Source organism: Palaemon carinicauda, chromosome 19, assembly GCF_036898095.1.
Source record: "Palaemon carinicauda isolate YSFRI2023 chromosome 19, ASM3689809v2, whole genome shotgun sequence".
NCBI classification, from domain to species: domain Eukaryota; kingdom Metazoa; phylum Arthropoda; class Malacostraca; order Decapoda; family Palaemonidae; genus Palaemon; species Palaemon carinicauda.
This window is the reverse complement of record NC_090743.1, coordinates 3813141-3836000: the sequence shown is the minus strand read 5'-3', so window position 1 is coordinate 3836000 and position 22860 is coordinate 3813141. Positions and strand designations below refer to the sequence as shown.

Genomic DNA, 22860 nt, shown 5'->3' with positions numbered 1-22860 from the left:
TGTTACCACTGCGACGGCTAGAATTCGATTGAAGGTACAGTACTCAGTAGCTACCGGCCGGCAGTCCCCCACCCCCAACAGGGGGATAACTACCAGCCCGGTCGTTAACGACCTTGTTAAGGTTTTCTGCCGTATTTTCCAGCTCGTGCTACAATATCTCCTATAGTAAAGAATGAGGGTTTGTATTTAGTGTAGGAACAAATATAATTTTGAGGATTTAAGTGTTTTGAGTGTACCAAAAAATACCATTTTGAGGATTTAAGTGTACCAAAAAATATAATTTTCAGGATTTAGGTGTTTTGAGTGTACCAAAAAATATGATTTTGAGGATTTGTGAATTGAGTGTATCCAAAAATATAATTTTCAGTGTTTGGAGTGCACCGAAAAATACCTCTTTTAGAATTTAAGTGTACCAAAAATAATCACTTTGAGGATTTAAGTGGACCAAATAAATACCATTTTCAGTTTTGAGCGTATCAAAAATTACCACTTGGAAGATTCAAGTGTTCCAAACAGTACCATTTTGAGGATTTAAGCGTACCAAAACATTTAATTTTGATTGTACAAAAAAATTACCACTGTCGGATTTAAACGTTTTAGAGTTGGGATAGCGCATTTTATCCTAATCTTCCTATTACATTCGCACTCAACTTCCTTGGGCTGTTTGTGTTTTCCTAACTTGGCACTCCCCATTAACCACGACATCCACTGACCCCTTTAGTCCTTTGATACAAGTCATGTTATCAGTCTTGTATGTAAAATGCATGATGCTCGTCTCTTCTTCGAGATATGACGAGAGGTTCCAAGAGTCAAGGGCTAGCGCAAAGCAAGAGGAGTTCACGCAATGATTGCTGTAATACATACGGTCATCGAAACCGAGGAGCCTCCTGGCCAGTTCGTCGGTCAATTCGACGGATTTGTCAAAATTTGTGAGTTGGGGGTAATACCACCTCCTGAACTTTTCTCTGTACTCTGCCGGACAGTGTAAATATACTTTCCTCTTCTGCAGTTGCTTTAGGAGTACAAACACACCCTCTGGAGTAAGAGTTGTGTTATCCAAGTGAATTCCTGAATAGCAATCATGAATGCTGCCAAGAAGATTGGCCACCTTTGAAACGCTCGAATCGTCCAATCCTTGTAGATGAACATCCAAGAGCGGTGCGACCGTTTTAGGCAGGGTACATACATCCTGGTCTAAAACATTGAAGTCAAACTTAATTTCCAACCACAGCAAAGAAGGCAGACTTTTAGGAGCTTTTAAGACAGACAATAAATTCTTGAGGTCTACCACACGGAGCTTTAAGAAGACCAAATAGCTGAATGCTGTCTGAGAAACAATTTCTTCCAGTACATTACTGGACAAACATCCCTTAATCAGATCTACGCGTGTTTTTGTACTGGGCGAGGAGAACGATTTGGCAATCTTATCCATTTTGTTCTTATTTCCGTAATCAAATTGACAGCTGCTGTCAAGCCAAATGAATATGTCAACTCGACATAAAAAGCTTAAGAGTTCCTCTAACTCACTGTAGGGTTTCACCTTTTCAACATTCAAGAAAATCCTGGTCGGAGCTACGTGGAACAGAAGGGTCTGAATTGGAATGAGCTGAACGTCTCCCGCGTGTAAGTTCCATTCGTCAGGATATTCCGAGAAATCGACAATGAACTCTACAAGTCTAGATAGCCCCTTCACTTCGCTAACCAGGTCTAGGTTCAAGTACAAATCCTCGTTGCTTCCTTCTGCGTGATTTACAACAGCATTGATCACTCTTCTTTCGTGTAGCATTGATATCCATTTGTAATCGGGAATTCTTAACAAGAATCCCACCATGAAAAGTGCCATGTAGTAAGGACACCTTACACCTTCTAGAAGGGCACGCAATGGCTTGCCTTCGATTACCTTGTGTACAACATACCAAGCAGCCAAAAATTCTTGTTGCAGTTTATGAGCAATACTGAGGTCACTGCAATGTCTGCCACGGTGAATGTACCTCTTCTTAAAGATAACGGACATCACGCTCCAACTAGAGACAGACCGGAACATTTTACTTGTTTCAAAATCTAGCTGTTTCATGTAAGACTTTTCAAACCTATTATCATCTTTAATGGACTCGAGGGCAGTCAGTCCTGCAATCAATAACCAGTCTTTTAATTTAGCATTGTCAACAATTTCTAGGGCACTCTGCAGAACTTTGTCAAATTTCCACTTTGTGATTGTCCAGAGCAAATCAGTGCAAGTGGTAACATCTTTGAAAATTTCTTCGGAGTCCATCCAAGCTTCGCATACTTCTAGCAAAGAGACTGGGTGCTTTAAAACTAATTCTAACCTACTTATGTTTGACCTCAGAAAATGTCTGAAAGTTTTATAACAACTGGGTTTTTTATGGCCTATTATATGCTCACCCGAGTGGACGATCTGCTCGCGGTTTAAACCACACACCTCTAACTTATCACAAATGTGACTCATCCAAGTCTTTTCTAAATGGATGAAATGAGCTCGAGAGGTTAACATCAACACATCCATTCGATCTGATTTGTGCACGAATGCTTCGAGTTCTTCATTACAAATCTCAGATAATTCTTCGGCGTCGTCCACAATCAACAGAACACGCAATCCGAGCAGGCGCTCCCGTACCTCATTTTCTCCGTAAACTGAAGTGCAGACCGGAAGGACGTTCGGCATAAAGTTGTTTTGCCGGCAACTTAAAGATAACCCAGATACTGTAACAACAGCGTCGTACTTGTCAATCCCTTTCACCTGCTCGTCCCTTTTGCTCCAGGATCTTGCCAAGGCAGAGCTGAGAGTCGACCTTCCACATCCAGGTTCTCCAATAATCAAACAGATCCTTTGTGTACCTTTACAGTCATTACTGGGAAATGTTTTAAGAATGTCTGCTACAGCTACCTTCACATCTGGTGGTCTCCTATAGAAAGGAAAGAAAATAAAAACTTTAAAATATTACACTACCATATATTGCACTACAGTAATTAAATCAGAACATACAGTATGGTCCTTACATGAGAATTTTCTACTTTATGGACTTTCAAATATAAGAAAACAATATTAATTGATAAATTTCTTAAACTTTTATGATGAAAGAATTCTTGATACATTTGTAAGATAGCTCCCTAGCATTAACAAGATCAGCTGATTGAAGACAATATAGAACAAGGAGGTGGAGGGATATGAGTTGGATGCTTCAGATAATCAAGTTGGACTTGAAAACTTTTCTACTTAAGAACCAACTCTTAGAAACCATTTCGTTTATATGTTGGGAATTTAGATTGAATTAGTGGTAAATGCAGATGATTTAAATGTAAAATAATTGTAATAACAGCTAAAAGCTATAATATGACAAATTTGGAAGTAATTTGTATTTTTCCTAATGATACAAACCTGGAACTATCTATAGGGGTATAACTTTCAGCGAAGCTGAAAGATGAGCCATAAGACTTTTAGCGCAGGATAACCAACCAACCCGCTAATTAGCGGGAGGGGTGAGGGTGGTAGCCGGCTACCCCGCTCACTCAAACATCTGGGCTGAGCACCCACTTTGTTTGCAGGAGGACTTCTTGGGGGATAGGTGCTGGCAGGCCAATCTGTATAAATAACTCCATGTCTCTATCATTAGGAAAAATACAAATTACCTCCGAATTTGTCATTTGTTCCGTTACTCTATACAAACCTTCGCTATTTATAGGGCTCACTTAACCCTTAGGAGGGTGGAAGTTTGTACCAACTAGCTTTTGGCATTGACCTGGGGTTTTCTCCATACAATATTAGATGTTAACTAGTAGCAATTCTTGCACCTTGCTAGAAATATCATCCTATTCATGACTATTGGCCTCCGCAGGCTGTGTGTTTGGGATACTAGCAATGCGACTGGCCTAGGTACGATTTCTCTGAGTTACAAAAACACTTGAGAGTAACTCACAAGAAATATTGGGGACGCAACAAGTATTACAGTATTTTTATACTAGGTTACAAAAGGGAAAGGGAAGGTGGTGCAAGGTTGAATGTCATGTTGAATGGAGAGTTACTTGAGGAGGTGGATCAGTTTAAGTACTTGGGGTCTGTTGTTGCAGCAAATGGTGGAGTGGAAGCAGATGTACGTCAGAGAGTCGATGAAGGTTGCAAAGTGTTGGGGGCAGTTAAGGGAGTAGTAAAAAATAGAGGGTTGGGCATGAATGTAAAGAGAGTTCTATATGAGAAAGTGATTGTACCAACTGTGATGTATGGATCGGAGTTGTGGGGAATGAAAGTGATGGAGAGACAGAAATTGAATGTGTTTGAGATGAAGTGTCTGAGGAGTATGGCTGGTGTATCTCGAGTAGATAGGGTTAGGAACGAAGTGGTGAGGGTGAGAACGGGTGTAAGAAATGAGTTAGCGGCTAGAGTGGACATGATTGTGTTGAGGTGGTTTGGCCATGTTGAGAGAATGGAAAATGGCTGTCTGCTAAAGAAGGTGATGAATGCAAGAGTTGATGGGAGAAGTACAAGAGGAAGGCCAAGGTTTGGGTGGATGGATGGTGTGAAGAAAGCTCTGGGTGATAGGAGGATAGATGTGAGAGAGGCAAGAGAGCGTGCTAGAAATAGGAATGAATGGCGAGCGATTGTGACGCAGTTCCGGTAGGCCCTGCTGCTTCCTCCGGTGCCTTAGATGACCGCGGAGGTAGCAGCAGTAGGGGACTCAGCAGTATGAAGCTTCATCTGTGGTGGAAATGTGGGAGGTTGGGCTGTGGCACCCTAGCAGTACCAGCTGAACTCGGCTGAGTCCCTGGTTAGGCTGGAGGAACGTAGAGAGTAGAGGTCCCCTTTTTTGTTTTGTTTCTTTGTTAATGTCGGCTACCCCCCAAAATTGGGGGAAGTGCCATGGTATATGTATGTATGTACAAAAGGCTTTACCTGCAGAGGTGAGGTCAGATTTGCTGAGGACTCTGGTGCTGATTCCCCAAGAGAGGGGAAGGAGAAGGAAAGAAAGGAGCCAGACATTCTTACTCATTCACCCCAGAAAAATCCCAGGTAACCTTAGCAATCAACCCTCTGCTACTTGTCCATCAAGGAGCCTAAGATATTTAAACCACTTGTTGTGCAGCCACCACAGGCCCAATGGAAAATGTTTTCAAGCTCCTATGGGTCATGTCTTGCAGGTAGTGGGTGGTGAAAGTAGTTTGACGTTTCCACACGCCTACTTGTAGTACCTGTGTCACAGGGACGTTGCAATGACCCTGACATCATGAGCTCTGGGTCGTCATGTTGGAGGAGGGTCTGGATTCACTGCCAGTTCAATGACCTTGTGAATCCAAGCCAAGCCAAGCCCTCCTCTTGACGTTCTCCATGCTGACAAACAGTGCCGATACACGGGGGCTAGATGCTGCTGTTCTCTTGAGGTCAGTAACAGTTGATCTGGGTTATTGATAGGTAGTAGGTTGGCCAAGGCACCAGCCACCCATTGAGATACTGCTGCTAGAGTGTTATGGGGTCCTTTGGCTGGCCAAACAATAGTACATTAAATCCTTCTCTCTGGTTACGGCTCACTTTCCTTTTGCCTACTCATACACCGAGTAGTCTGGCCTATTCTTTACAGATTCTCCTCTGTCCTCATACACCTGACAACACTGAGATTACCAAACATTTCTTCTTCACCCAAGGGGTTAACTACCTCACTGTAATTATTCAGTGGCTACTTTCCTCTTGGTAATGGTAGAAGAGACTCTCTAGGTATGGTAAGCAGCTTTTCTAGGAAAGGGACACCCCCAAATCAAGCTACTGTTCTCTAGTCATGGATAATGCCATTGCCTCTGTACTATGGTCTTCCACTGTACAGTATAGGGTTAGAGTTCTCTTGCTTGAGAGTACTCTCGGGCATACTATTCTATCTAATTTTTCTTTTTCTTGTTTTGTTAAAGTTTATATAGTTTATATAGGAAATGTATTTTTTAATGTTGCTGTTCTTAAAATAGAATAATTTTCCTTGTTTCCTTTCCTCACTGGGCTATCTTCCCTGTTGGGGCCCTTGGGCTTAGAGCGTTCTGCTTTTCCAACTAGGGTTGTAGCTTAGCAAGTAATAATAATGTAAATAATAACAATGGGTTTGCATCCAACCGTGAGAGTACTGTACCTCATGCAACTGGCAAAGCAAACTGCCTTTGTCCACAGTAATAGATAGCTTACCTGTATGCGGTCAAGTGCAATCGTAACTTCTCTGGCTCCAGGTTAAGTGCTTGAAAATGAGACACCATCGTAAACACTGTTCCATGTATGAGCACCGTCACGGAGCCTCGTGGAGTCACTTGCAGGAATCGTGTGAGCGGCAAAGTGAAACATATTGCCAAGAGAAATTTATCACCCCAGCTTTGTTAACATGTTCATATGTATGTCTACAGCCACAAAAAGTACATGCAGCTAGTGAAACTATCAGACTTTCGTCGGTGTTAGATGTTTGCCCAAGGGGAAGAATTAGCATCCCTGTGAGTGAATACTTGCTTGTTATTTGTGGAAATAATCGGAGGGTTTTGCCTTGGGCGAGCGCACATTTGCAACAGAAGGGCTTTGTAACAGCCCCTTATTACAGGGGTGTTAGTGAGCGCAAGTAGTTATGTAGACCTGCTCTGGGAGGGGAGCTTGCTTGCTCACCTCACTATGAAGGTGGGGTCTTCTCCCATGAAAGAAAAGTAGTCTCGCATGTAAGGTTTTGTTGGCCCTAGTATGCACAGAACACAAACACTAGCCAAGATCTTGAAGGAGGTTGGCAATTCAGGACCAGTAAACTAGTTGTTTGTAGAAGCAAGCGCCGGTAAGCACACACTTGCCAGCGTCAGAGAGTGCTAGGAAACGCTGGCGAGTGACAGCAAATGTTGATGAGTGCCAGCCAGCGTCAGTGAGCGCTGACGAAAGCTGGTGAGGAGTGCTGACTATCCCCTGTAAAGATGGGTACAGGTAATATGAGTAAGTATGCGCTACCGAAGTAGAGCATACTTGAAGTAAAAAAGCTGAAGCTCTGTGGGCTGGCGAGTAAGATCTCACAAACTCATAACTGGTACTTTGGCAAGCAACCTAGATTGTTTGCAGACCTTCATCAGGCAGAAGAGCTCACCTACCCACCTTGCTAGCACTCAGTGGATGGGTGCACATGCCTTCTTTGCAAAACTAAGGTCTTAAGGAAATACTCATGCTTGTCCTACCCCCCAAAGGGGGTTGATGAATAGCCCTGTATCCTCCCATTGTAAGGAGATGTAAAAACGCTGTGCTAACCTTGAAGAACAGCAGGTTTTCCCTCGTCAGAGGCTATATCCATGAGGCGCAGGTCCCGAAGGGTCTGGTCTCCCAAAACTCCATGAGCTTTAACAGGCACAATTTAGGCAATAACTCTAAAGAGACTCATCAATGGGAGAGGCGGCAACCAGAAGCAGTCGGCAGGCATCACCATTTGCAGCAATGACCCCAAAGGGAAATTGCTCACGACTCATACTTGTACCCTGAAGACACAATGGCTTCAAGCTCAGAAAAGATTTGCTCCGAAGAGCTAGAGTGAGCCATGGACAAATCCAATACCCACCGGTGGAAACGACTTAGGCGAAGGCCGTCTCTCCTGTGTGCTGGAAGAGCCAAAAGGCTGCTGATCAGCAGTTGGTGAAGGGTAACTCGCCCGCGGATGGGTAAGTTGCCCAACACCTAGAGGCGGACCTCCGGGCAGCGCACTCTGCTTCCTGTCAATGAGCCGAGTATTATTATTATTATTACTTGCTAAGCTTCAACCCTAGTTGGAAAAGCAGGATGTTATAAGCCCAAGGGCCCCAACAGGGAAAATAAATAGCCCAGTGAGGAAAAGAAAAAAGGAACATTAAATATCTTAAGAAGAGTAACAACATTAAAGTAAATATCTCCTAAAAAATCTAAAGAAAAAAATTAACAAAACAAGAGGAAGAGAAATAAAATAAAATAGTGTGCTCAAGTGTACCCTCAAGCAAGAGAACTCTAACCCAAGACAGTGGAAGACCATGGTACAGAGGCTATGGCACTACCAAAGACTAGAGAACAATGGTTTGATTTTTGAGTGTCCTTCTCCTAGAAGAGCTGCTTAGTTCATGTTGAAAGTCAGCATCGAAAGCTACCTGTGAAACATAGCCGAAGCTAGTTTCTGGCCTCACCCTGAAGGGGTCCCCCAACTGGAAACCCTGAGGGAAACCACTCTGCTCCTACTATCGGTCCTACGCCGGAGCTGCAGGAATGAAGGAAAGCAGAAGCAGAGAGTGCTGCAGCTAACTGTAGCACCTTTAAAAACCATTCCTTAGAAGGAAGACCAAAAATCCCCGAGAAAGGCAGAAGTAGCAGCAACCGGCAACATAAAAGACTTCCCCGGTGGAGGTCGCCATTGCTTCACTAAAGGAAGCAATGAAGACCGCACCTACGGGAAGTTCACAGTCTGCACTCTGAAAAAGAGGGTTTATACATCCAGGGCAGTTGCTTTTAATCCTTAGCTGGTTAAAAGGTTTTAACAGGAAGAGCCAATACTACGTCTTTACTCTACCGATCCGAAATAAAAAGGTACAATCAGTTATTAGCACAGGTGTGAGCAGGGCGGTTGGTCTACCCCTGCTTCCCCTTACGCTAGTATGTAGTTACACATTGCGTAAAAAGCTTAATGGTTTCAGCTATCTCCGAGATATATTTCCACTGTAAAGAGCGTAAAAGTTTGTATATAGTGCAGGAAAATATATGGACTGCAAATAAAAAAATAATCAACTCATTTGTGAAGATTTTTCAATATTTAAGGCAATGCTGTGACCATTCCTTACGTGTGTCTCTTCTTCTTTACTTCTTGAGTAACTGGGGGCACTCGAATCAACCGGAGCAGGAAAGGGTCGATGTCTCTCGATTCTTCATAGTGATAACTCATTCTCAGTTCAATTTTTATGTCATCTGAAAAAAAAAAAAATTAAGTTTAAGAGTATCCCATAGATACATAGATTAAAAATAAACTATAGTTATTGTTTTACCATTTAATTTTTATCTGACATATTTTTCCTTTTGGTGTAATGGTTATTTATCAATAATTTATTTTATATCAATAAGTACATATTTAAGTTAAAAAAACAATGAACAATACTGGTATGTAGGAACGCACAATGCTACTCCGTATGGATATCAAACACATCAGACTTATTTTTCTTTCATTTCGGTAATTAATGAAAAGATTGTAACATATTTTACCTTTTACTGTAGTCTAATAACTATTTATTTGAAATTACTTTCATATCAATAAGTACATATTCAAGTTAAAAAAAAAAAGCAATGAACAGTATTCTCTGGTATGCACAGACGCACAATGCTAGTACGCATGTCAAACATACAGTATTAGCGATTTATTTTTCTTTCATTTCGATAAATAATAGATTGTAACTCATTTTTCCCTTTTAATGTCATGCTCATTTATTTACAATTAATTTTATAGGGTTTTCATACATTTTGTTTTAAGCTATTATTATTAGTTACAGTATGTGAATACATTCTCTCTCTCTCTCTCTCTGGGAGGTGCCTTACTTTCTTTGGAAAGTGTCAGATAAATACTACACACAATATACACTTTTACTTTGCTTAAATCTATGTTCGATCGTAGGCAGGGATTAAGATGTAATTCAATTTCGTCAGCTGATCTGTAGCTTTAGTCGAAAACATAATGTAAATGAACTGAAAGATGTCTAAAATAATCCTGGTTTTCAATGTTACCTAAACTTTGTTTACTCATTTTTGTACTTTTTTATCAACAATTCGAGTTGTATTTTAACAACAGCAATTGCAGATAGTTTTAATTTTGGTTTTGTTGTCAGCTGTTTTCAAGTTACCGACAGTATCAGTATCATGATCATATTCACGTATAGTTAACAGAGTAATTTTCGTTGCCATTTTTGGACGGGTTAGCTTATGGGCTATCTAGCCTGCCCCTAGGTGGATGAAATTTTTCCTTCCATGGATTCATTCTCTCTGCTGCCTAAGGGACCGCTCTTGGGTGGTTGCTCTGGTCCTTCCCCTTCCTGGTTAGGCCATAACCTTACGGTACTGAGAACTACAGTTCCTCTTGTCTAGTCATCTTACCCTAGCATTAGAGTTTTTTCATTCACCCACGAGGTGGACTAGACTGTGACTGCAGCTTTCCATCCTAAGCTATGTACCTTTTGCTGCGGAGTCTTGACTCCTTTGCCTGGTTAGTCTATCTTGGCAGAAGTGTTGCCTTCTGTCCCTGTTTCCAGTCTTATCAGCTTGAATTCTTCTAGCACTGGATGTGTGTTGGCTTTGTAGACAGTCCCTCTGCCACCTTAGACAGATCATCTGCTTCCTTTTCTCCTCTTCCATATCTGAGGAACATTGTCCTCTGTAATTGGTCAATTGGATCCCACCTGGTTGTCCTGTAAAGCTCTCATTATCCTACGGGCTAGAAACCCCTCTTTTCATGAGTTAATAATAATGACCAGGTCTTAGCAGGTTTTCTTATTCGCTGCCTTTCATTTCTGTACCTCTCACCCTGATTGTGGACTCTTCCCCATGGGATTGTCCCCTCTCTTCTCTTTACAGCTTGCTGATGAAATGGAGTGTTGAACGGTAACCTGCACCAGGCGGGTCAAGTTGTCCTGTGGCCACAAGACTTGCCGGAAACATCCGGACTGTCATGTTTCCAATGGGTCTTTTGCAATTTGGGAACCTACCAACTTCCAAGATTGCAAGGACTTACTTGACACTGGCTTCCACGCCATTAACGTCTCCTTGGATGTACAAGTGCAGTCGGAAAACAATTTTTCACTGGGTTAGAGGCTTCCAGAAGAGCTCTCAACAAGGTGACCCTTATCTTCCTTCCATGGAACTTAAGGGCCTCCTCTTTCCCAAGGCCGAGGTGGCCGCTGTTTTTGGTTATCAGTTACCAGAGGTGGGGTCAGGGATTGGATCTTTGTATAAAGAGAGTAAGAAGAAATTTTGAAAAGAAATGGATTGAGAAATGAAGAGACATTGAAAGATGAAAATGGAAAGTTGTTGAAAGATGAGGCAAGGAAAAGGTAGGCTAAATATTTTGAAATGTTGCTGAATGTTGAGGATAATAGGGAGGTAGATATAATTGCTGTTGCAAGTGTTGAGGTGCCAGTGATGGGAGATGAGAATGAGAAAGAAATTACAAGAGAGAAAGTGAAGAGAGCAGTAAATGAAATGAGAGAAGGAAAAGCACCTGGTATGGATGGTGTGACGGCTATTGTTAAAAGAAGGGGGTGTAACTGTACTGGAATGGTTAACGAGATTGTTTAATACGTATATGTTTTCAATGGTACCAGTGGACTGGGTGTGTATGTGTATTGTTCTGCTATACAAAGGTAAGGGAGATGTGCATGAGTGTTGTAATTCTAGTGGTATTAGTTCATTGAGTGTGGTTGGAAAAGTGTAAGGTAGAGTGCTAATTTATAGGATTAATGATAAAACAAAGGATGCAATCTTAAAAGTGCAGGTTGGCTTTCGAAGAGGTAAGAGATGTAGGGATCAGACTTTTATAGTTAGGCAGAGGTAGTTTGGCCATGTAGAGAGAATGGAAAATGGTTGTCTGCCGAAGGTGAAGAATGCTAGAGTTAATGGGAGAAGAGCAAGGCAGTGGCCACGGTTTGGGTGATGGATGGAGCGATTATGAGGTGGTGCTTCTGATGCCAAGGGAGGGCCACCTAATAGGATGTACTGCAGGATACCTGGCGGAGATGTTCCTTTCTGAGGGCTTGCCCATAGCGTAATTTTGGGGGATCCTCTGAGACGAATGATCTCTCCCTGCCTGATCTGTGTGCAAGCTACTGACGAGGTTTACTGGCATGTGAAGTTCCCTTGCACCCTTTTGAGATAGCGTTCCTCTCTATTTCATTGCCGGTCGTCATCCCTTTTAACGCATGGTTCGCTGTGTGCCGAGGGTGATTGGTGCTCTCGTTTGGTACAGTGTCTGGCTGGGGTACTGGGACCCTCCTAAATCTGGCATTCCTTCTAGTACAGGGGAGCTCCCTTACTTGCCCTCGCAAAGTACCTGAGACCACAATTGCTTACAGCACACAGTCAGGAATACTGTATCTCTCTGGAGTGCACTCCTTCCTAATGGGAGGAGGGGAAGGGAGGTGGGAGACTTGCACTCCTTCCCTCTTGGAAGAGGAGAAATTCTGTGCGTATGTGCGTCGGGGAACGGTGGCGTTACCTCTCCAGCTCTCGGTCCTGCTGTTTTGCCGCACGCTATTCCGGCCCCGAATGATGAGAGAGGAAAGGCTGCCATAAGTCTGCATAGTGAATTCATGCATGGAGAGGGGCATATCTTGGAGCTGTTCCTCTTGTGCGTTGTCTACAGGGAAGAGCAGAAAATCCCGGAGCTAAAGAGGTTTGTCTGAGAAACTTGGATTGTATCTATGTTCTTCTCACCAAAGTGGAGAACGGCCTGGGGTTCAGGCATCTCTTGCTTTCCTCTTCACATGTGATAGCGAAGCCTTCCTCCTGTCCTTCCTAGGAGACCGTGTCCTAGTAATATCCAATACGCACCCCAAAGAGCCAGGCCTGGTCATGGAAGGGGAGGGCTATCTTTTCTCTAATTCCCTGCTCTTCAGTAAGAGTCTTTTAATATGGTGGACTCCTCCACTGTTTTGGTAGACTTGATGAGTTCCATAAACAGCTCAGATGTAGGGAAGCCAGTGAGGCTAAACGAGGACCACATTACCTTGAGCGTCTCCTTAAGCATCACAGGAAGACAAAAGAGAGGGCCCTCTCACTGACGGGGACTCTTGGGTTGATTCACCTTGTAGGCTAGCATCCTTACCCAATCCTCCCATCAGTGCTGTAGAAGGAGATGCATTCACAGAAAAAGAGCCTGGAGATGAAGGGATAGGATCAGCAGTCTCTGCTGCCATCTTACAAGGAAAGCAATCCACTTTCACATTCTTCTTATATTTACTGTAATGTGCCCATTGTTCTAGGCAAGTAGAAGGTCAGGCACAAGTCGAAAAGGGGTTCGACTCACAAAGGTGCTACATTATAGTACAGTATGTAACAGCCAGAGCACTTCATCCTGCGTGGTTGCTCCATCAAAGCAAGAATGAGCAGACAACAGAAAACACGGAGACCCACACACAAAGATAAAGCACTCTTAGTGAAAAACATCAGTGTGCCCAGGTCGCAGGAGTGGCTCCACTGTTCGAGGCTATGGCTGTGACAAGTACGGGGAATTGGCTAATGAAGGAGAACGGGGTAACCCCAATCTCTCTTGTAAGCTTGCTAGCCTCCCGCACAGGATTTTATATTTACTCAGACGGATCAGCGATGCTGTTGTTTACTCATGACAAGAGTTTGTATTCATGTCGGAACAAACTCGAGTCACAACACATTATAGGAACGGATAATATCTATCTCTATCTCTCTCTCTCTCTCTCTCTCTCTCTCTCTCTCTCTCTCATACATAAAAGTAACATTTCTAAAAAGATATTCTTTCACCAGATATAAATGCTTTCATATAAATAATAAAAAAATACTTAGCAACAATAACTTAATTCACTTACCCCTTTACTCATCAGTCATTGGGTCTGCCTACCAAAAGAAAAATCAAACAAAATGTGATTAATGCCACATAGTTAATAATAAAAACGTACTACAATTCCAAAGGTTTACTAAAGATTTACCATTGTGTCAGCAATGAGCGACTATCGTAAGACTTCTTTATACGTCGCTTTGTATATTTATATTTAACTAAAAATGAGTTTTATAAAAAAAAATATGCACAAATAAAAAGCACAAGAAGCTTATTAAAAACAAAACAAAAACTATGCATTTAAGCAGCCAATTTTGCCTATATATATGTCAATAGCTTGAAATTAATGAAGCAAAACCAATATAAAAAATGAAAATATTTTTCAACAAATTAGATTTTATAATAAAGAAATTATTTTTAAACAGATCAATTAATTGAATGTCCAAATACTCAATAAACTTTTATCTAACACTGATAGGATGCATAATGGTAGAATGATGAATGTCCAGCCTGGATTTACGTTCTTCCACTTCCACTATACGAGTGATGAGATTTACTTTAGGGTTACAAAACTTTACTTGTTTCACCTAAACCACATTAGTCATTAAGATGGTCAAACTACAATTGAAGTGGGGACCACATTGCAAAATGTCCAACAAGATTTCTGTACTATCCAGAATAACAATTGTGAACTACTGCAATTGAAGTGGGGGACCACATTGCAAAACGTCCAACAAGATTTCTGTACAATTCAGAATAACAACTGTGAACTACTATAATTGAAGTGGGGGACTAGGACACCTCCAAAATCCTGCTACAGTCAAAGGAGGCCTATCCACCATCCTTGTGTTCATGGAGGCTTGGAGCTTCTCCAACAAAAAATATGGGGACAAACTGGGAATAGGAGTAAACATCCTGGTTATCTTGAGGTTATTACATCTCATCTATCATCCCCTGAAGTGAGTTCATCTAGTCGGAACAATACACAGAATGTCTGTACTTTAAGTTAGTTACAAATAACCACCAGTGGCTTGTCTTGCAAACACTACAGAACCTTACAGAGCTCCAATGAGAGCACCTTGTTCCTTATACTTAAGACTAATCTACAATTATCCAGGTCTCTCACTGGATAAACCTTGGAGATATGGTATGTTGTCTGCCTATATCCATGGATAAAAGTCTATAACTAGTCTAATCAGTTTTGCAGTCTGTTTTCTTGAGTATGCCATTGTTATAAAGCTACCGATCAACACATTATCATCATTATTATTATTATTATTATTTGCTAAGCTACAACCCTACATGGAAAAGCATAATGTTATAAGCCTAAGGGCTCCAACAGGGAAAAAATAGCTCAATGAGGAAATGAAATAAGGAAATAAATAAACTACAAGAGAAGCAACCAACAATTAAAATAAAATATTTCAGGAACAGAAACAATATTAAAATAAATCTTTCATATATAGATTATAACTTTAAAAAACAAGAGGAAGATGAACAAGACAGAACAGTGTGCCAGAGTGTACCCTCAAGCAAGAGAACTTTACCCCAAGGAAGTGGAAGACCATGGTACAGAGGCTATGGCACTACCCAAGACTAGAGAACAATGGTTTGATTTTGGAGTCCTAAATGAGCTGCTTGACACAGGTAAAGTCTCTTCTACTGTTACCAAGAGGAAAGTAGCCACTAAACACTTACAGTCCAGAAGTTAACCCCTTGAGAGAAGAATTGATTGGTAATCTCAGTGTTGTCAGGTGTATGAGGACAGACGAGAATGTAGACACAAAAGACTAAACTATTCAGTGTATGTGTAGGTAAAGAAAAAATGAGCCATAATGAGAGAGAAGGATCCAATGCACTACTGTCTGGCCAGTCAAAGGACCCTTCAAGGGCAAATGCTTGGTGGCATAAGAAGACAGGTTTTTACTAATTGAAATTAATAATCAACCCTGACCTGCCTCATCAAAGTTCCGGTGATCCAGTAGGTGCAACCCCCGAACACTGACTGGTGCCTTATGACCAACACCCCCTTCAAGTACTCTATAAATTGGCAGGCATTGCACCACCAAACATCGGCTTAACACCCATTCAAAGATTCAAAAATATGAACGAGAGAATGATCACCGCGTGGTTATAAAAAGATTGAAACCCCGCATGAGCTTCATAACTAACACTAGCCTCAACCCTATGGCATCAGCAACCTACCGCCTAGAATGCTGGAGAGAAACAGACCACTGACCACCTGGTGAAGCTATCCAGAGCTTCTTCCCCATGGAACAAACCTGTAGAAAGGACTCGGTTACTCTTAATCGAGCAAGAGCTAGAGTTAGATGGACTAGAGACAATCTTCATAAGTAGGGTCTCGCCCACTCTGCTGAGTGCTTATGTGGGCCTCCCACCAAGACAATGGACTACATACTTTGAAGGTGTGAACTTGCGCCAATCTGTACAGATTTGGACCTCTAAAAATTTATTCAGGCCACTATGCAGTGGATACAATGTTGCCACGATAAAATATGACGATGACGATTGACTCGTCACGTTCAAGAGCATCATCATTTTAATCATCCCAAGTACTGTATGTGAATCTTGTCGATTGTACTAGATCCCACTACCCCAAACGATATAGTCTCAAGCTATGACATAATTGATAAGCCAGATTTAATCATAAATCCTTTACAACCGTTGCCATTACCAATCAGTTGTCTAGATATCTAAAAATCATAGGCTGTTCCGATATGCCAATGCGCTTAAGGTTACATAAAGACATACAGGTCCTTGACTACAGATGGATTTTAATGTAACAGTATGCTCTCTTAAGAAAAAAGCTAATAAGCTCACCAGGCTTGTGTAAAGGACAACCTCAGTAAAGTAGCTCTCTGAAGTAGAAGGTCTCTTTGGTATGGCAAGCATCTATCGCATGGGAGGTCGAAGACCAGTAGTCATCCTCTCCCTTGTGACAGGCAGGAGCCAGAAAAATCTTCTATCCTTATGCCCCCAGAGCTGTTGTTGTATAGGGGACATCAATAGGCCATAAAGCGTTGTGGAACACTATTGCAAACATCCCTGCTGGCGATATGCTGGACGGGAGTTCAAGACCCGCTCAAGCTCTATAGTTTCTTGTAGTGTCTATAACCTCACACTCCTTGTGAGCTAAGGATGGGGGTGGGGGAGCTGGACAAGCCTATAGGTCTACCTGCTGAGTCATCAGCAGCCATTGCCTGGCCATCACTGTTCCTAGCTTGGGTAATGACCATATGTATATATGGTCAGTCTCTAGGGTATTGCAACCTTTAAGGAAAGAGGAGGACATCCTGTGATTATATCTTCTCAGACTGTACTGTACAGTAGTTATAGTAGGCGTGACCTTATCTCTACCAACAACTAGGTTACCATTACTGCTTCTAGTGCATCACGAATATTCGGGAGTATTGGTCCTGCGTATGGGAGAAGGCAGAGACGAAAGAGACCTGACTGAACACTGCTCGTGTTTGGAGACATCCTTTAGCTACACCCTCTGTGACTCTGAGTATTAGTGACTACATACAACGATAAAGTATTTTGAAGAAGGCAAAGATTGAAAATTCATTCATCATCAGATAGAAGAATAGAATTTTCGTGTCAACATTTTATATCTAAAATTACTCAACACCATCTGTCCCTCACTGCATAGAAGTTTGGAAGATCAACTCATCCTACTTCGTAACAACTTTGTATATTTACCCATTAGTTTTGGTGTGCCGTGAGTATTCGGTGGATTTTTGTATAATGCTGTAAATATTTTTATGTTAAATCTTGAATATAGTTTTATTTTCTGTTTGCTGTATATTATCTAGAAGAAAAATGGCCACTTCCCTACTACATTAGTAGAGAAATATACATAATCAGTTAGCCTAGTCCAACCTACAAGCACTAAATAGTTGAAAAAATCTTAGTAGAACAGCAAGACCTGATAAAATTACTAAAATAAAACTTAATCAAACTCCAGAAATTATTAGGATAAACAACCAACAGACAAGAAGAAAAACACTCACAACAAATTTAGAGTAAACAAATACTATATTCAAAATGGCTTCACTACAATATTGGGACACCGGACACAGAAAAGTTCACACTAAGGTGTTTCAATTACGTTCTTATTACTTGAAGTCAGAGAAAGAAACAAAAAATGAAAAAATATGAATAAATAAAATAATGAAATATTTTAGAATGATGTTGAAACAGGTAATTCTGTCTAGGAAAGTAGCCCAGCAATTTCTGACACTGTTGTTCATGCGTTGCCGACTCACCAACTACGAGGAAGGTGACCAAAGCCTACCAGAGGCAATAGACTGCGAGTCTGGGGACATTCAAGCCGGCAATCTTCAAGTAAAACTACAGCACTTACATTCCAATGTAATGTACACTAAAGTTCAGATCTATACTGTAACTAAGAAAGTAAACATAAAAAACTACCAGCACATAAATAAGACGACACTAGAATTATAGTGTCCTTGATCCCATACAATTTGGACAATGTAATTTTTGAAAATGCCCTTTTTTAAACAAGTATCTCAACTCCAGAAGACCAGAGAGATTCTTGCACACCAACTTAGAACGGCCTGAGCAATCATGACATACTGGCTAGAAAAAGCATACAAATTAGAAAGCCTTACTCAACACTAGTTCTGGAATAGCATTGTTACTTTCACCTCAAGCTCCTATTAGTTATTTATATCAACATCCAAAATAAAACCAGTTCCATTATTTACTTGTGAATGGAAAAGGTTTTATCCTACAAGTATAAAATATGAGATTAATTACTGTACTTGAATGTAAGACTCATTCTGGCAAGAAGATTATATCATATGACAGGTTTAATCTACTCTAATAAATTTGCATCCTATTCATTATTCCATAAGGTCTGTCTGTTAAATAATTGCAAATGGAAACGGTTATATTTGATATACTGTACCGTACATTAGCTATAGTAGGTGCGACCTTATCTCTACCAGCAACTAGGTTACCACTACTGTCAATATAAACAGGAATCCCCTGATTTCAACATTATAACTAACTTGAAACTTAATCAGCTATATGAGAAAATTGTTAGGACAAGTTCTGAAAATAAGAAAATTCTCAAGAAAAGCACAAGCATCGCAAGGTCAAGAAACGACGTAGCATCCAATCCTACAAAAGATGATTTGAAGCCATCAGCACAGTGCTTTGTTTCTGTTTTACATATGGGCATAAATTTGAATTGTTTAGGGAGTAAGAAGATCTAGTATTAGAATGAATGAATGAATGAATATGAAAAATTTGAAAGTAATTTGTATTTTTCCTAATGACACAAACCCACTTTTTATTAAATAATAGTGGTTACATGTGTAGGGGCAATACACAGTCTAGTTAAAATGATGTTATCCATCCTAATTGTAGAATTACACGATGATCATTTGTCCACCGAAGGGTGGATCTGTTTCAATTTTGTATTGGTGGTCAGTTCAGACCATCGAGCCTGCCAATTGTTCTTACAGTTATGGGGTCTTTTGACTGGCCAGACAGTACTGTAGTACATTGGATCCTTCTCTCTGGTTACGGTTCGTTTTCCTTTTGCCTACACACACACACACACACTGAATAGTCTAGACTATTCTTTACATATTCTCCTCTGCCTCATATACCAAACAATTCTTCTTACTGCACTGTAATTGTTCAGTGGCCACTTTTCTCTTTGTAAGGGTAGAAGAGACTCTTTAGCTATGGTAAGCAGCTCTTCTAGGAGAAGGACACTCCAATAGCAAACCATTGTTCTCTAATCTTGGGTAGTGCCATAACCTCTGTACCATGGTCTTCCACTGTCTTGGGTTAGAGTTCTCTTGCTTGAGGGTACACTCGGGCAGACTATTCTGTCTCATTTCTCTTCCTCTTGTTTTATTAAAGTTTTTTTAGTTTATATAGGAGATACTTATTTCAATGTTGTTGCTCTTCTTAAAATATTTTATTTTTCTTTGTTTCCTTTCCTCACTGAGCTATTTTCCCTGTTGGAGCCCCTGGGCTTATAGCATCCTGCTTTTCCAACTAGGGTTGTACCTTAGCAAATAATAATAATAATAATAATTTGTAAGGAAAATTAGGGGGGATGGGTTAAGTACCCCTGAAGCTTCCTTAGCTACCTTATCTACTTAGTGCATTTCCATCCACCCCAACGTGCACAGGTACCCAACAGAAGTGAATACAAATACTCTTCCTAGATTGCAAAAGTACTAACCCATCCTGCACCTCTTGTAATAGATGATTGGATGGCATAATTAGTTTAACTGCGAGTAAAACACTATTGGAATCCCAAAAAAAATTGATTACAATTTTTAAAAATATGTTTGACTGCAAGAATTACTGCATACTGCTCAGCAGTAAATACTGAACAAGTGGATAGAAGTTTCTTTCTCATAACAATATCCCCCACCAAAACTGATCTTCCAACTTCTACAACTGATTTGGATCCATACGTAAAAAAACATGTTCCCCGTGATGTTGAGCAGCATGATTTAAAAACTCACTTTCCATTACCTTACTGGGTAAGTTATTTTTCCCTCCTATTGTAAAACATTTTAACAAGTAGATTACACCAAGGGGGAGACTTGAGATATCCTACCTCGGCTATCTGTGGTGTTAACAAACCTTCTTCTCTGGCATCATTTTTCATCTGTACTTCCAAAGGCTTGGGCACTTTAGATCTGTTAGGAGCTCAATCTAAAGGAACCCTAACATACATACTGTTATGATTGTTTCTCACATCGAGGGACCTAGCTAAAAACTTCAAACCCAACTCCACTCTGTGAATGGAAAGTGGAGGCATGCCAGAATCCACATAGACTATCAATGGGAGATAATCTGTATGTGCCAGTACAGATGCAGAGGCCCTCGTCAAGTTTTCCAAGTAAAGTCTTAGTAGTTGACCCATAAATTTGATGTACACAGTCTAACTTGCTCAGACACAAAGATGTATAAATTCTAAGCAAAGTTGTTCTATCAGCACCCCAATCAAAATGTGATACATCTTTCAAGATGTTCAATGATTTTTTTAAACCCTGATGGATAGATCATTTATATGGGGACCAAAGGGTTTCTTGTCAAAAAATGTTATTTTTATTAATAAAATAAATTTTTGAATATACTTACCCGATAATCATGTAGCTGTCAACTCCGTTGCCCGACAGAATTCTATGGAGGGATACGCCAGCTATCACAATACTAGAAGGGGGTGTATTTACCAGCGCCACCTGTGGCCAGGTACTCAAGTACTTCTTGTTGACACCTCCTCAATTATTCCTCGGTCCACTGGTTCTCTATGGGGAGGAAGGGAGGGTCGATTAAATCATGATTATCGGGTAAGTATATTCAAAAATTTATTTTATTAATAAAAATAACATTTTTCAATATTAAACTTACCCGATAATCATGTAGCTGATTCACACCCAGGGGGGTGGGTGAAAACCAGTGTACAAGATTAAAGGATAGCTAAGTATCCCATATTTCATATAATCAGTTATCCACAATAACAATGAAATAAGTACCTGGTAAGGAAGTCGACTTGAACCGTTACTCTGCCTTTAATAAGATCGTCTTCCTTACTGAGCGCAGCGTTCCTCTTGGGAGGCTGAATCAACTCAAAGGTGCTAAAGTATACAGGGCTGCAACCCATACTAAAGGACCTCATCACAACCTTTAACCTTGGCGCTTCTCAAGAAAGAATTGACCACCCGCCAAATCAACAAGGATGTGGAAGGCTTCTTAGCCGACCGTACAACCCATAAAAAGTATTCAAGAGAAAGGTTAAAAAGTTATGGGATTATGGGAATGTAGTGGCTGAGCCCTCGCCTACTACTGCATTCGTTGCTACGAATGGACCCAGGGTGTAGCAGTACTCGTAAAGAGACTGGACATCTTTGAGATAGAATGATGCGAACACTGACTTGTTTCTCCAATAGGTTGCATCCATAACACTCTGCAGAGAACGGTTCTGTTTGAAGGCCACTGAAGTAGCCACAGCTCTCACTTCATGTGTCCTTACCTTCAGCAAAGCAAGGTCTTCTTCCTTCAGATGAGAATTTGCTTCTCTAATCAGAAGCCTGATGTAGTAAGAAACTGAGTTCTTAGACATTGGTAGAGAAGGCTTCTTGATAGCACACCATAAGGCTTCTGATTGTCCTCGTAATGGTTTTGACCTTCTTAGATAGTACTTAAGAGCTCTAACTGGGCAAAGTACTCTCTCCAGTTCGTTCCCCACCATGTTGGACAGGCTTGGGATCTCGAACGACTTAGGCCAAGGACGGGAAGGAAGCTCGTTTTTAGCCAAAAAACCGAGCTGCAAGGAACATGTAGCCGTTTCAGATGTGAAACCTATGTTCCTGCTGAAGGCGTGGATCTCACTTACTCTTTTACCTGTTGCTAAGCACACGAGGAAAAGAGTTTTTAATGTGAGGTCCTTAAAAGAGGCTGATTGGAGCGGTTCAAATCCTGATGACATTAGGAACCTTAGGACCACGTCTAGATTCCAGCCTGGAGTGGACAACCGACTTTCCTTTGAGGTCTCAAAAGACCTAAGGAGGTCCTGTAGATCTTTGTTGGAGGAAAGATCCAAGCCTCTGTGGCGGAAAACCGCTGCCAACAAACTTCTGTAACCCTTGATCGTAGGAGCTGATAGGGATCTTACGTTCCTTAGATGTAACAGGAAGTCAGCAATCTGGGTTACATTGGTACTGGTTGAGGAAAACTGCATTGGCCTTGCACCAGCTTCGGAAGACTTCCCATTAAGACTGATAGACTCTGAGAGTGGATGTCGTCCTTGCTCTGGCAATCGCTCTGGCTGCCTCCTTCGAAAAGCCTCTAGCTCTTGAGAGTCTTTCGATAGTCTGAAGGCAGTCAGACGAAGAGCGTGGAGGTTGGGTGTACCTTCTTTACGTGAGGTTGACGCAGAAGGTCCACTCTAGGAGGAAGAGTCCTGGGAACGTCGACCAGCCATTGCAGTACCTCAGTGAACCATTCTCTCGCGGGCCAGAGGGGAGCAACCAACGTCAGCCGTGTCCCTTTGTGAGAGGCGAACTTCTGAAGTACCCTGTTGACAATCTTGAACGGCGGGAATGCATACAGGTTGAGATGGGACCAATCCAGCAGAAAGGCATCCACGCGAACTGCTGCTGGGTCTGGAATCGGAGAACAATACAAGAGGAGCCTCTTGGTCATCGAGGTAGCGAATAGATCTATGGTTGGCTGACCCCACAGGGCCCAAAGTCTGCTGCAAACATTCTTGTGAAGGGTCCACTCTGTGGGGAAGACCTGACCCTTCCGGCTGAGG

At 41.4% G+C, this 22860-nt stretch overlaps 1 protein-coding gene across 1 annotated transcript in view; it reads right to left on the bottom strand.

Moving 5' to 3' along the window:
- Positions 1–241: 241 nt before the first annotated feature.
- LOC137658402 (uncharacterized) overlaps positions 242–22860 on the bottom strand; it is a 54428-nt gene continuing 31809 nt past the window's right edge. The window contains exons 3-4 of the mRNA XM_068393085.1: positions 8800–8923; positions 242–2924 (exon numbers count right to left, since the gene is read on the bottom strand). Coding sequence (XP_068249186.1) covers positions 647–2924; positions 8800–8923 — 2402 coding nt within the window. The 3' untranslated portion in view covers positions 242–646. The remainder of the gene's footprint in view (positions 2925–8799; positions 8924–22860) is intronic.